Source organism: Erpetoichthys calabaricus, chromosome 7 (assembly GCF_900747795.2).
Source record: "Erpetoichthys calabaricus chromosome 7, fErpCal1.3, whole genome shotgun sequence".
Taxonomy (NCBI): domain Eukaryota; kingdom Metazoa; phylum Chordata; class Cladistia; order Polypteriformes; family Polypteridae; genus Erpetoichthys; species Erpetoichthys calabaricus.
In genome coordinates this window covers 165,698,011-165,710,262 of record NC_041400.2, presented here as the reverse complement: position 1 = coordinate 165,710,262, position 12,252 = coordinate 165,698,011, and the positions used below count along the sequence as shown (strand labels likewise).

General features: G+C 38.8%; 1 protein-coding gene across 4 annotated transcripts in view; it reads right to left on the bottom strand.

The window, feature by feature from the left end:
- arhgef28a (Rho guanine nucleotide exchange factor (GEF) 28a) overlaps positions 1-12,252 on the bottom strand; it is a 281,479-nt gene that overhangs the window by 25,266 nt on the left and 243,961 nt on the right. For all 4 annotated transcript variants that reach the window (XM_028805674.2, XM_028805675.2, XM_051929496.1 and 1 more), the window contains 2 exons: positions 11,751-11,798; positions 8,335-8,826 (listed from right to left, as the gene is read on the bottom strand). In XM_028805674.2, coding sequence (XP_028661507.2) covers positions 8,335-8,826; positions 11,751-11,798 — 540 coding nt within the window. The remainder of the gene's footprint in view (positions 1-8,334; positions 8,827-11,750; positions 11,799-12,252) is intronic.

Sequence of the window (12,252 nt, the reverse complement as noted above, 5' to 3'; positions counted from 1 at the left end):
CCTAGTCAAAGTCCTGACCTGAATCCAATTGAGATGCTATGGCATGACCTTAAAAAGGCGGTTCATGCTAGAAAACCCTCAAATAAAGCTGAATTACAACAATGTTGCAAAGATGAGTGGGCCAAAATTCCTCCAGAGTGCTGTAAAAGACTCATTGCAAGTTATCGCAAATGCTTGATTGCAGTTATTGCTGCTAAGGGTGGCCCAACCAGTTATTAGGATCAGGGGGCAATTACTTTTTCACACAGGGCCATGTAGGTTTGGATTTTTTTTTCTCCCTAAATAATAAAAACCACCATTTACAAACTGCATTTTGTGTTTACTTGTGTCATATTTGACTAATGGTTAAATGTGTTTGATGATCAGAAACATTTTGTGTGACAAACATGCAAAAGAATAAGAAATCAGGAAGGGGGCAAATAGTTTTTCACACCACTGTATGCTATGGCAGGACTGCCCACTGATAATAGAGAAGATAAGACACTTATGACAGAAGAGATGGCTTGTTGCCTAGGTAGTTCAAACCTTTACTTACAACCCCTGGCAAAAAATGTGGAATCACTATTCTTGGAGAATGTTCATTCAGCTGTTTTACTTTGTTGGAAATAAACAAATCACATACATGACTCAATACAGTGATCCCTCGCTATATCGAGCTTCGCCTTTCGCGGCTTCACTCCATCGCGGATTTTATATGTAAGCATATTTAAATATATATCGCGGATTTTTCGCTGCTTCGCGGGTTTCTGCGGAGAATCGGTCTTTTAATTTCTGGTACATGCTTCCTCAGTTGGTTTGCCCAGTTGATTTCATACAAGGGACGCTATTGGCAGATGGCTGAGAAGCTACCCAACTTACTTTCTCTCTCTCTCTCTCTTGCGCTGACGTAGGGTGGTGTGAGCAGGGGGGCTGTGTGCAGCTGCTTCCTGAAGGACATGCTGCACGGTGCTTCGCATACTTAAAAGCTCAAAGGGCACGTATTGATTTTTGACTTTGTTTTTCTGTGGCTCTCTCTCTCTCTCTTCCTGCTCCTGACAGAGGGGGTGTGAGCTGCCGCCTTCAACAGCTTTGTACCGGCGGTGCTTCGCATACTTAAAAGCCAAAAAGCCCTATTGATTTTTTTTTTGAATGCTTGCTTTGTTCTCACAGTTTAAACTTTTGAAAAAGAGACAAATGTTTGTTTGCAGTGTTTGAATAACGTTCCTGTCTCTCGTCAACCTCCTGTGTTTCTGCGCAAATCTGTGACCCAAGCATGACATTGTAAAAATAACCATATAAACATATGGTTTCTACTTCGTGGATTTTCCTATTTCGCGGGTGGCTCTGGAACGCAACCCCCGCGATGGAGGAGGGTTTACTGTACTATTTTAGTTAACAGCTAAACATTCTGACATTATTAAACATACCTCAAAAAAATAAATGAAATTGTTGTAATTAATGGCACTTTTTTTTCAGACCAAGTAGAGGAAAGGAGCAAAGTAAAAGAGCTGAATGAACATCCTCCATAATTTTTGCCAGGAATTGTATGAATTGAAAACTATGTAAAAAAAAAATTGCCTGCCCTAGTTTAAGAATTGGGCTAAAATTTACTAGTATCAAATTAAAGTTAACTTTACCTGCAGAAATTTGTAGATACATTTAACGGAAAGCTATTTCTTAAAAATCAATTCATACCTTACCTATACTTAAATGTATTTATAGCTTTCAAATCATTTAAAAAACTGCATTGAAAAAATTCACCCATTATAATTTCCAAGGTTTTGTATACATCCAGAATTGTATTCAGTATGTATTTTATGTTTTCTCTTCCTTTTGACCTTGGTATTAATTTTATTGTCACTTTCTTATTATTTCATAGACACTGAAATTTTGTGGGGGTTTTTTGGCTGCAGCCATATTATTTATGATTGTTTGGACCATCATGTGACCATTATAGTGTGATGTCACAACCATGTCCTATTTAAGTTGGCTGCACACTACCAGTAGCATGTAAGTTTTTAGGTAATGAGAAATACTACAAGTTAGTGAATACATCTTGCACGGAATTAATCCTTTTGCATGTACTTATAATTATGACTTCTGGCTAATGATTTGACAACATATTTTTGACTTCTTGATTTGACCTCGTTTAGAAAAGAAGTTATTTAGGCAATTATGGCTAAATTTGAAAATTTCATTTCATTTGCCCATGAAAACATTAACTCAGCAGGAGCCCATAACAGGGAAAGGATTTTGTTCATAGTTTTTAATCTTATGTCACCTTGATGATGGTACTCTGTGCATTGTGTACTGGAAAAATTCATGTTGCACCACTGTCACTGTGCTTGCTTCAGCTGGTGAAGTATCAGATTCCATCATATTTAAGAGTAAAAGACTGCAGAAACCCCATTCACTGAAATTTTCAATAAAAATAAAGGTATGACTCTTTCAGCTTAAAGACATTAAAACTAATCCTGTTTTTATTATTAATTACCGGTAATTACCATATAGAAAAGTTTGCTTGATAGATCAACCCTTGAGTTTCCTGAGGTTACAGTTTCCATGTTTTGTGCTAAAATACTAAAAATAAATAAATAAAATACCAGTGCCATATATATTTTCATGAAAAATATTCTCTTTGATCACAGATATTTTGAGTTCTTCCTTGTACGTGTCACACAAGGAGTACTTCAAAATGTCTGCACATACTGTACATCCACACTTACCTATATTTGGACAATTTAGAGTTATCAATTAACCTAGATCAGTGGTTCTCGACTTTTATTCCTCCAAAGTTCACCAGTGTAACATAAGAATATGCAAGGGCCACTATGTATAGGCTGTAATATTTACGCTGCTGCAGTGTTGACAACAAAGATGCTTGTTTTTGAACTTATAGTTATTAAAACAAACATAATTGCTGCTAGTGCTATTACACTACCTGTGTTTTTTGAACCATAATACAAAATGAATAGGCTATTTCAGAAATAGCCTGTATATTTTTATTATTTGAAAGTTCCTGTTACTACTGTCTAATTTTCTTAATAAAGACATAAAAACAGTAGGCATTTTTAGAAATAAATAATAACCAGTAATTACCAAAATAAAGAATTTGTCACTGTAGATATTTTTATAACAGCAAAAACAGCTCACTACCTACCTACTTGTTAAATTAAGCATAAAATTAAATATTACTGAAAATAAAAAATCAATAGTCCATCCATCCATTGTCTCCCGCTTATCCGAGGTCGGGTCGCGGGGGCAGCAGCTTGAGCAGAGATACCCAGACTTCCCTCTCCCCGGCCACTTCTTCTAGCTCTTCCGGGAGAATCCCAAGGCGTTCCCAGGCCAGTCGAGAGACATAGTCCCTCCAGCGTGTCCTGGGTCTTCCCCGGGGCCTCCTCCCAGTTGGATGTGCCTGGAACACCTCACCAGGGAGGCATCCTGATCAGATGCCCGAGCCACCTCATCTGACTCCTCTCGATGCGGAGGAGCAGCGGCTCTACTCTGAGCCCCTCCCGGATGACTGAGCTTCTCACCCTATCTTTAAGGGAAAGCCCAGACACCCTGCGGAGGAAACTCATTTCAGCCGCTTGTATTCGCGATCTCGTTCTTTCGGTCACTACCCATAGCTCATGACCATAGGTGAGGGTAGGAACATAGATCGACTGGTAAATTGAGAGCTTCGCCTTGCGGCTCAGCTCCTTTTTCACCACGACAGACCGATGCAACGCCCGCATTACTGCGGATGCCGCATCGATCCGCCTGTCGATCTCACGCTCCATTCTTCCCTCACTCGTGAACAAGACCCCGAGATACTTGAACTCCTCCACTTGGGGCAGGATCTCGCTACCAACCCTGAGAGGGCACTCCACCCTTTTCCGGTTGAGGACCATGGTCTCGGATTTGGAGGTGCTGATTCTCATCCCAGCCGCTTCACACTCGGCTGCGAACCGATCCAGAGAGAGCTGAAGATCACGGCCTGATGAAGCAAACAGGACAACATCATCTGCAAAAAGCAGTGACCCAATCCTGAGCCCACCAAACCGGACCCCCTCAACACCCTGGCTGCGCCTAGAAATTCTGTCCATAAAAGTTATGAACAGAATCGGTGACAAAGGGCAGCCCTGGCGGAGTCCAACTCTCACTGGAAACGGGTTTGACTTACTGCCGGCAATGCGGACCAAGCTCTGGCACTGATCGTACAGGGGACTGAACAGCCCTTATCAGGGGGGCCGGTACCCCCATACTCTCGGAGTACCCCCCACAGGATTCCCCGAGGGACATGGTCGAATGCCTTTTCTAAGTCCACAAAACACATGTAGACTGGTTGGGCAAACTCCCATGCACCCTCCAGGACCCTGCTAAGGGTATAGAGCTGGTCCACTGTTCCGCGACCAGGACGAAAACCACACTGTTCCTCCTGAATCCGAGGCTCGACTATCCGACGGACCCTCCTCTCCAGGACCCCTGAATAGACTTTTCCAGGGAGGCTGAGGAGTGTGATCCCTCTGTAGTTGGAACACACCCTCCGATCCCCCTTCTTAAAGAGGGGGACCACCACCCCGGTCTGCCAATCCAGAGGCACTGTCCCTGATGTCCATGCGATGTTGCAGAGGCGTGTCAGCCAAGACAGTCCTACAACATCCAGAGCCTTGAGGAACTCCGGGCGTATCTCATCCACCCCCAGGGCCCTGCCACCAAGGAGTTTTTTGACCACCTCGGTGACCTCAGTCCCAGAGATAGGGGAGCCCACCTCTGAGTCCCCAGGATCAATAGTAATTTTTTAAAATACAGAATTAGTTTCTTCAGGCATTTTCTCATAAATCAATCAAAGAAGCTACTTGGTTATCCTCTGCATTCAACACTGGAGCGTTTCCATTACCAATAGCCGGATTTAAAACAAGTGGAAATGCAAATGTGTTTTCTCTCCAAATAAAAAAAAATCAAGCCAGCGGAAAAGATAAAAGCATTGTGTAGGGTGTTGGCAGCAGTCAGGTAAGCTGCAAAGGGTGGCCAGTTCTGACACCTGTACAGTTTTAAAGAGTGATCACCAGCATGTGTGAAGCTGACCTACCATAAATCGGTCAAATCTTTGGCATAAAGTTGTTGGGTCATTACAGGCAGCCTGTATCCATTCTAACTATGGGTTAGTAGCTATGATGCACTGTGCTGTGCAGATAAACCTGAGTGACCACCAAACTTGATCTGCTGTGCATATGTGGATAGTCCATTTGATTTAATTCTGGACATGATGCAGACATTACAGATGCATTTTAATGCCAGGTCTAAATGTAATCCAGCTAAACTATATACAAATACATTCTAAATATGAAATGTACATTAAATGGGGTCTTTGAAAAAACTCAGCAGTCATTACAGGCCATATGTAGTATCTTTGAATACCGATGAAGCAGGTGTAATATGTTTTCATAAGTTTGACACATATGCTGTAGCTTAATTTTTAGAGATGTAGGTTTATTGCTAATTTATAATTATTTTCTACTTGTGGCTCTCTTGGAAGTTTACACCAGTCATGGCGCTATCCTGCAAAAAGAACATTTTGGTATATTCAGGTAGATTTAAGTTACATGAGATAAATCCATAGCTCTAAGAGCCATTTACAAGAACACTTAGCTTACATAATTTCTCAAAATGATAACATGTACTTAATTTTTCCTATACAGTGGAACCTCGGGTCACGACCGTAATTCGTTCCAAAACTCTGGTCGCAACCCGATTTGGTTGTGACCCGAAGCAATTTCCCCCATAGGACTGTATGTAAATACAATTAATCCGTTCTGGACCGTATGAGCTATATGTAAATATATATACGCTCGCTCACGCTTTCTCTCTCTCGCTCTCTCTCGCACTCTCTCTCTCTCTCTCGCTCGCTCGTGCTCTCTCTCGCTTGCTTGCTGCACAGGGAGAGACTGAACATGTGTGGAAATCATCGGCGTGGTCGAACCGGAAGGGAAACTGGCTTGTTCGTCACTCGAGTGTGTGGTCGTGAACAGATGCCGAACTTTTTGGTCGTAACCCGATTTGTACGTGGTCCGAGACGTTCGTGACCCGAGGTTCCACTGTACCAAGAAATTCACTTTTATAAAATGACCACCTAAGACCTAGTAGCAGACTTTTGACAGAAAATCTACAGTGTCAAGAATGAAAAATATATACATATATAAAATATATAAACAGGAAAAAAGAGTAGAATCTTGAGTTGCTAGAGTACACATATTTCTGTTCTTAGAAGTTGAAAGAAATAAACACTGTCCCATGAGCCCCACAGGATATGGCTCAGTTGAACTGCAGCTAGGAGGAGAAAATTCAACAGTAGTGACTGCTGCAGAGATGACTGGACCATTCTTTAGAAGGATAATAACACGGCTACTAAAGAAATGTCAAAAATGTTCAAGGTTAAGTAAATATTTTTTTTTATATTATCGGTTATTTCAATGATATCACACTGTCACAATTTTGTTTTTGTTTCTTTGAGTGTTGCCATTTTCTGTATTTGTTTGCATGGGCACCCCAATTTGTGTGTCTGTTTGCTATGGTACTACATGAGTGCTATTCATGTGGTACAAACATGCCATGACACTAGTTAAACTATGGCAGCCATGTGATACATTAGTTAACCATGCAGTAAAATGTGTCAACCCGTGGAAAAACCTTAACTAAAAATAGTGTAGAAATTACTGGTATTTAGTTTATTTACTTTTAGCATTAATTAACATATAAATTCATCCATCCATTTTCCAACCCGCTGAATCCAAACACAGGGTCACTGGGGTCTGCTGAAGCCAATCCCAGCCAACACAGGAACCAATCCCGGGCAGGGTGCCAACCCACCGCAGGACGCACACAAATACACATTAGGGCCAATTTAGAATCGTCAATCCACCTCACCTGCATGTCTTTTGACTGTGGGAGGAAACCCACGCAGACACGGGGAGAACATGCAAACTCCACACAGGGAGGACCCGGGAAGCGAACCCGGGTCTCCTAACTGCGAGGCAGCAGCGCTACCACTGCGCCACTGTGCCGCCCATACAGATTCATTTTTTATATTAATTTATATTATATTAGATGAATGTATTATATTTACCATTAGTAGTATTAATCATTTTGTCATTTTGTTAATTCTGTGCTATCACTACAATATCATTTTGTCTCATTGGATTTCATTGGTGCCATCCCTTTCTGTGTCTCCATAGTTGCTAGGCTCATGATGCATGAGGCCATTACGGTGGCCATGATATATAAGACACATGCTCACAAAAGAGGGCTGTCAGAACTTGTTAAAGACTCTGTTAATAAAATAAAAAAACAGCTTTATATTAACAGTATATTGGGAGTAAGAATTATGCTTTCTATTTTGGAATATTGAGTATTCATTGTGCCTTTGTTTATTCTGACTTTAGTTACTGATCCTTGCTTTATCTTGGAAGATCACTGTAAACTTGTTTTAATTTCTGACACTCCTAAATAAATTCCAGACAGTTCTGACCTCAAATATTATGAATCCCTTGAATCTGACAATCAGTCTATTGAATTCTTTTAGAAACATTAGAAATATTTGGATGAGACCAGGTTATTCAACCCAACAAAGCTTGTCAGTGCTATCTATTTAACTCCTCCAAAATAGCAAGAAGTCTAGTTCTGAAGGGCCATGAAGTCCTGCGATCTTCTACTTGGTAACATATTTCATGTGTTTGTAGTTCACTATGTGAAGAAAAACATCCTAAGATTTTTGTGAAATTTACCTCTTACCTTTCTGTTTTACATTAACGTCTTGCTTTCTTCTGTTTACACCTTTAAAATAATCTCTGCTACTTGATTTACCAATTTTGTTGATTTGGACTTTAAAGCAAAGATCTGGGTGGTTAAGGCACATCTATATTGATATAATTGCACACTTTTCATCAGAAACAATTAAACTTGGAGGGAGTAGAAGAGTTCCAGGGTGCAAGGCAGGCTGGCAAAGAAAAGCAGCCTAATTCAAAAGTCGATAAATTATAAAGAACATATGCCAATAGCCTATGGTGGATTCTGCAAAGGAATTATTTAGACAACTTTGTTGTTGATTAGTACTCTGTTCTCACTTCAGTATCAGTCTGCCTTTTGATAAACTAAATGGGTTTATTTTTTGCACTTAATTACAATTAACTATTCTGCTTCTAGGCTAGAGCTAAGAATTATCAATACCATAAAGCAAAAGGAAATGAAAGAAAAGAGATAAAAGTATTAGAAAATTGATTTTATCTGAAATTTAAGAAATGTTTACAAATCAGTTTTGTTATTATAAAATGCTACCTTCAATGTGAAAAGTATAAATAAAAATCAAAATACCTGTGTTTTGGCTAGAGGAAAAGCAATCATAACCGGGAGGCTACTTTGCCGCTTGTGCTTCCAGCCGTGCAGCATCGCCTGCTGCTTGTCTAATTCTTCCCTGTCCTTTTCTACCAGTTGTTGTCCTTCTCGCAATCTTTCCAGGTTTTGTTGATATTCCTTCAGTTGATTTTCTAGATCTTCCCGGTCCCGTCGTAACTGCTCTGTTTGCAAAACACAGTTCCGTTCTCGCTGCTCCAATTCATTGTCCAATTCTACTTGCTGTCGCTGGTGTTGGCTACACTCACGTTCCCAGCGTTGCTGCTCCTGCCTCAGCTGACTCTGCAGTTGTTGTACACTGGCCATTTCTTCTCGGTGCTTCTCCATGTTGCGTTGCCTCCCCTGTTCCAGCAGATGATTGCCACGACCACAAAAATATCTGGGCAGTCGTTCAGTTTCCTGAAGGAGGAGCTTCTGAATTTCAAAGCAACTGTCCTGAATTGTCACTGCAGCCTAGAAGAGAATTATACTTAATATTCAGTTTTAATGTTACATATAGTACATTTAAGCTGTTTCTCAAGTTTAGTAATAAGCAAAGCAATGCTGTAACTAAAAAAGAATGACTAAATTAAGTCTTACAATACTCTTGCTGTTCTTAAAATTCTTAAAACATGTTTGTAACAATATGTCTAATTAATGTGTGTATAATGAACATGGTTTATTTTATAATTCACTCTAAGTCATCCATCCATCCTGCTGAATCTGAACACAGGGTCACGAGGGTCTGCTGGAGCCAATCCCAGCCAACACAGGAACCAATCCCGGGCAGGGTGTCAACCCACTGCAGGACACACACAAACACATCCACACACACTAGGGCCAATTTAGAATCACCAATCCACCTAACCTGCATGTCTTTGGACTGTGGGAGGAAACCCTCGCAGACACGGGGAGAACATGCAAACTCCACGCAGGGAGGATCCAGGAAGTGAACCCAGGTCCCCAGGTCTCCCAACTGTGAGGCAGCAGCGCTACCCACTGCGCCACTGTGCCGCCCACTCTAAGTCATGCATTTTGCATTTCAAATGTTATCTCTTCCTGCATAATAAAGTGTAAATTAATGTGTAAATATATAGTTAATCAAAAATTATCACCTATCTGTTTTACTTACCTGTCAGTCTGTCTAGCTTATTGCTTATTTTTAAGACAACTAATGTTGTCTTATTTTAATTTCTTATTTGTCTTTTATTCTTCTTTTCTTCATTATGTAAAGCACTTTGAGCTACTTTTTGTATGAAAATGTGCTATATAAATAAATGTTGTTGTTGTTGTTGTTATTTTTAAGTGGCATTTGAATGACACAACATTTTTACCGTGAACGTTATTCCTTTTTTTTATTTTATACATCACATACGTTAAAGTTTTATTGCAAATCAAATCAATATAAGCACCTCCCTCTACCCAATTTGGAAAGCAATAGAACAAGAAGCCCTTCTATATTGTATGTTAAGCTTAAGAGGCCCAGCTTATTTACTACATGAATTGATGCGAAAATCTAAAAATGTTATCGACATTCTTATCTCTCTATTATATTAAAGATTTCCGCCATGTCCATGTTATTCAGCTTTGACCACTCCCCACCACGCCACCTGCACACATCCTCTCTCCATACCACCCTGTGACACTCTCAGTGCTGCTAACTTACCCTTCAACGCAGTCCGTTATAATGGCAAGACAGAAATGCAAATTATCTGTTCAAAAATGTTGAATTTTAAATCACGATAGAAAAACAGCAGCAAAAGCTGATAATGAAGATCGAAAAAAAGAAAATGATAAAAAAGAGATGCATAAAATAAAAATAAAGAACAAAGAGAATCATCCAATAAACGAGAAAGATAAAAATATCGTGAACAATATATGAACAGAAATGCAAAAAAAAAAAAACAGATAAAGTAATTCATAATGTTGTTTTTGACAAGGCATTAATGTAGTTTAATTTTTTTTACTTTTTATTACATTTTACTTTTTTACTTCACTTTTTTATGTTTCATTTTTAAGTTTTATTATTCATTGGTATTTAAAATATACAGTTGTGTTTCTGTCTATAATAACTAAGGAGCAAACCGTCTTCCTCCCACACTCCGCATACTCTTCTACATACCATCTCTTTAAACACAATCGCTTTCTCTAACAAAGGAGCGTCCCGAGCCCTTCGAGCGGCTGAGTCGTGACATAATGGACATCCAGGTGAGCAAAGTGAGTAGGGGGCAGAGCTCCCTAGTTTTAAATGAAATAAGATTTTCTTTTCCCACTGAATTGTGCAGGATAGGACACGATTCTTCCAAATTACCAGGATAATATGATGAGTAGTCAGTGTAGTGTAAGATATCACAATATTATTTTCAGAGTGCTGTTCCATCTGTTGCTAGTTAAAATACTGCAAAGTTTGGAGTTATTGTAAATCCAAAACTATTTCACAGTTAAGCTAAGATGTTTAAATCAATATGATTTGATTATGGGGAGTAGAGTATGTCCTGACCAGGTCACAATTTGGGTCTTGCCCTGGACAGGTTTAGGATAATTTCTAGCTAATTTTTAATTGAGTTACTCCATACTTTGCACAAGTGGCTAAACTGATAAGGAGTGTGCTATATATGCAAAGAACATAAGGTTCCAAACACTTTGTTAAGAACTAGAAACTCATAACAATCTGTGATCTTGTAAGCCCTATAAAAGTTGTCAGGATGATGATCCTGGCATTATAATTGCCAGTGATAATGAATTTCTTGCAAAATGATAAAAATCCAAAATTAACAAATTCATTTTTAAACGAGGCGATTTGACCAAAAATCCTAACAAATGTACAAAATGAATGAAGGCATAAATGAATGACCGAATTAACTATTTTATATATGACATGCTAAAGATTAAAGAGTTTAGATCATTTGGGAAAACATCATCACTGCATGGCATAAAATTGATGTTGCATTTAGTTTTAATATTCAGAGATTTAAGGTCAAGGGTTTTGTATCTTATATTATAATTAACTGAAGAAGACTCCATTCAATAAACTAATTTTAACAATTTGAAAGGTAGTCTTATTATTACAACAAATAAAGCTGAACTTGCCCACACAGAATCCCATCTTAAGGTGGCACATCTTTCATATCACCTTCAGTTAGGTTTGATAAACCAGGCATGTGTCATAGGTGCTATTCAATGACACTTAGGTTGTTACGTGTAAGTCAAAAAACACAGACAATGTTATCTTTAAAGAATGCATAGCACAGCAAAAACAGCTTGCTTATATCCAAATATTTCCTAGGAATGTTAATAAAATAAGGCACACCAGAATAAAGCCCTACTCTTCAAAAAATATAATAAATATCCATTGGCTGCTATTTGATTTAATGTTGAAAGAGTTTAAAGGTTCTTACCTGTAAACTGTATATGAGCTGTAACAAACTCTGCACACTTTGTGCCACCTAAAATGATTAAAGCAGAAAAAGTCTTCACTCTTTCTAAAAACATTTCAATTCAACCCTCTTTTTGTGGCCATTTAAAATGATTACTTTAGAATAACTTTCAGGTACAAACATCAGTTATGCAAAGAAAAAACATTAGAATTACCGAGAAATTATTTTTGTCAAAATAACTCTTGTATTATGCGTCACCATTAATGCACAATATATACTGTAGATATTGTAATATAACAGTTGTACTTGCAGTCTTATCAAGAATAAGGCCAAAGAGGCCAAACTGCTCACATGTGTGTTTTGGAGATACCATCTTATTGGGTTTCTACCTCAGTATACACTACCAGTCAAAAGTTTTAGAAAACCACAGCTTTTTCAGTTTTTAATGGAAATGCATGCAGTTTAATTTCTTAATGTTTCATGAAATTAAGGCATAGAACAAATAAACAATGGCAAATAAAAC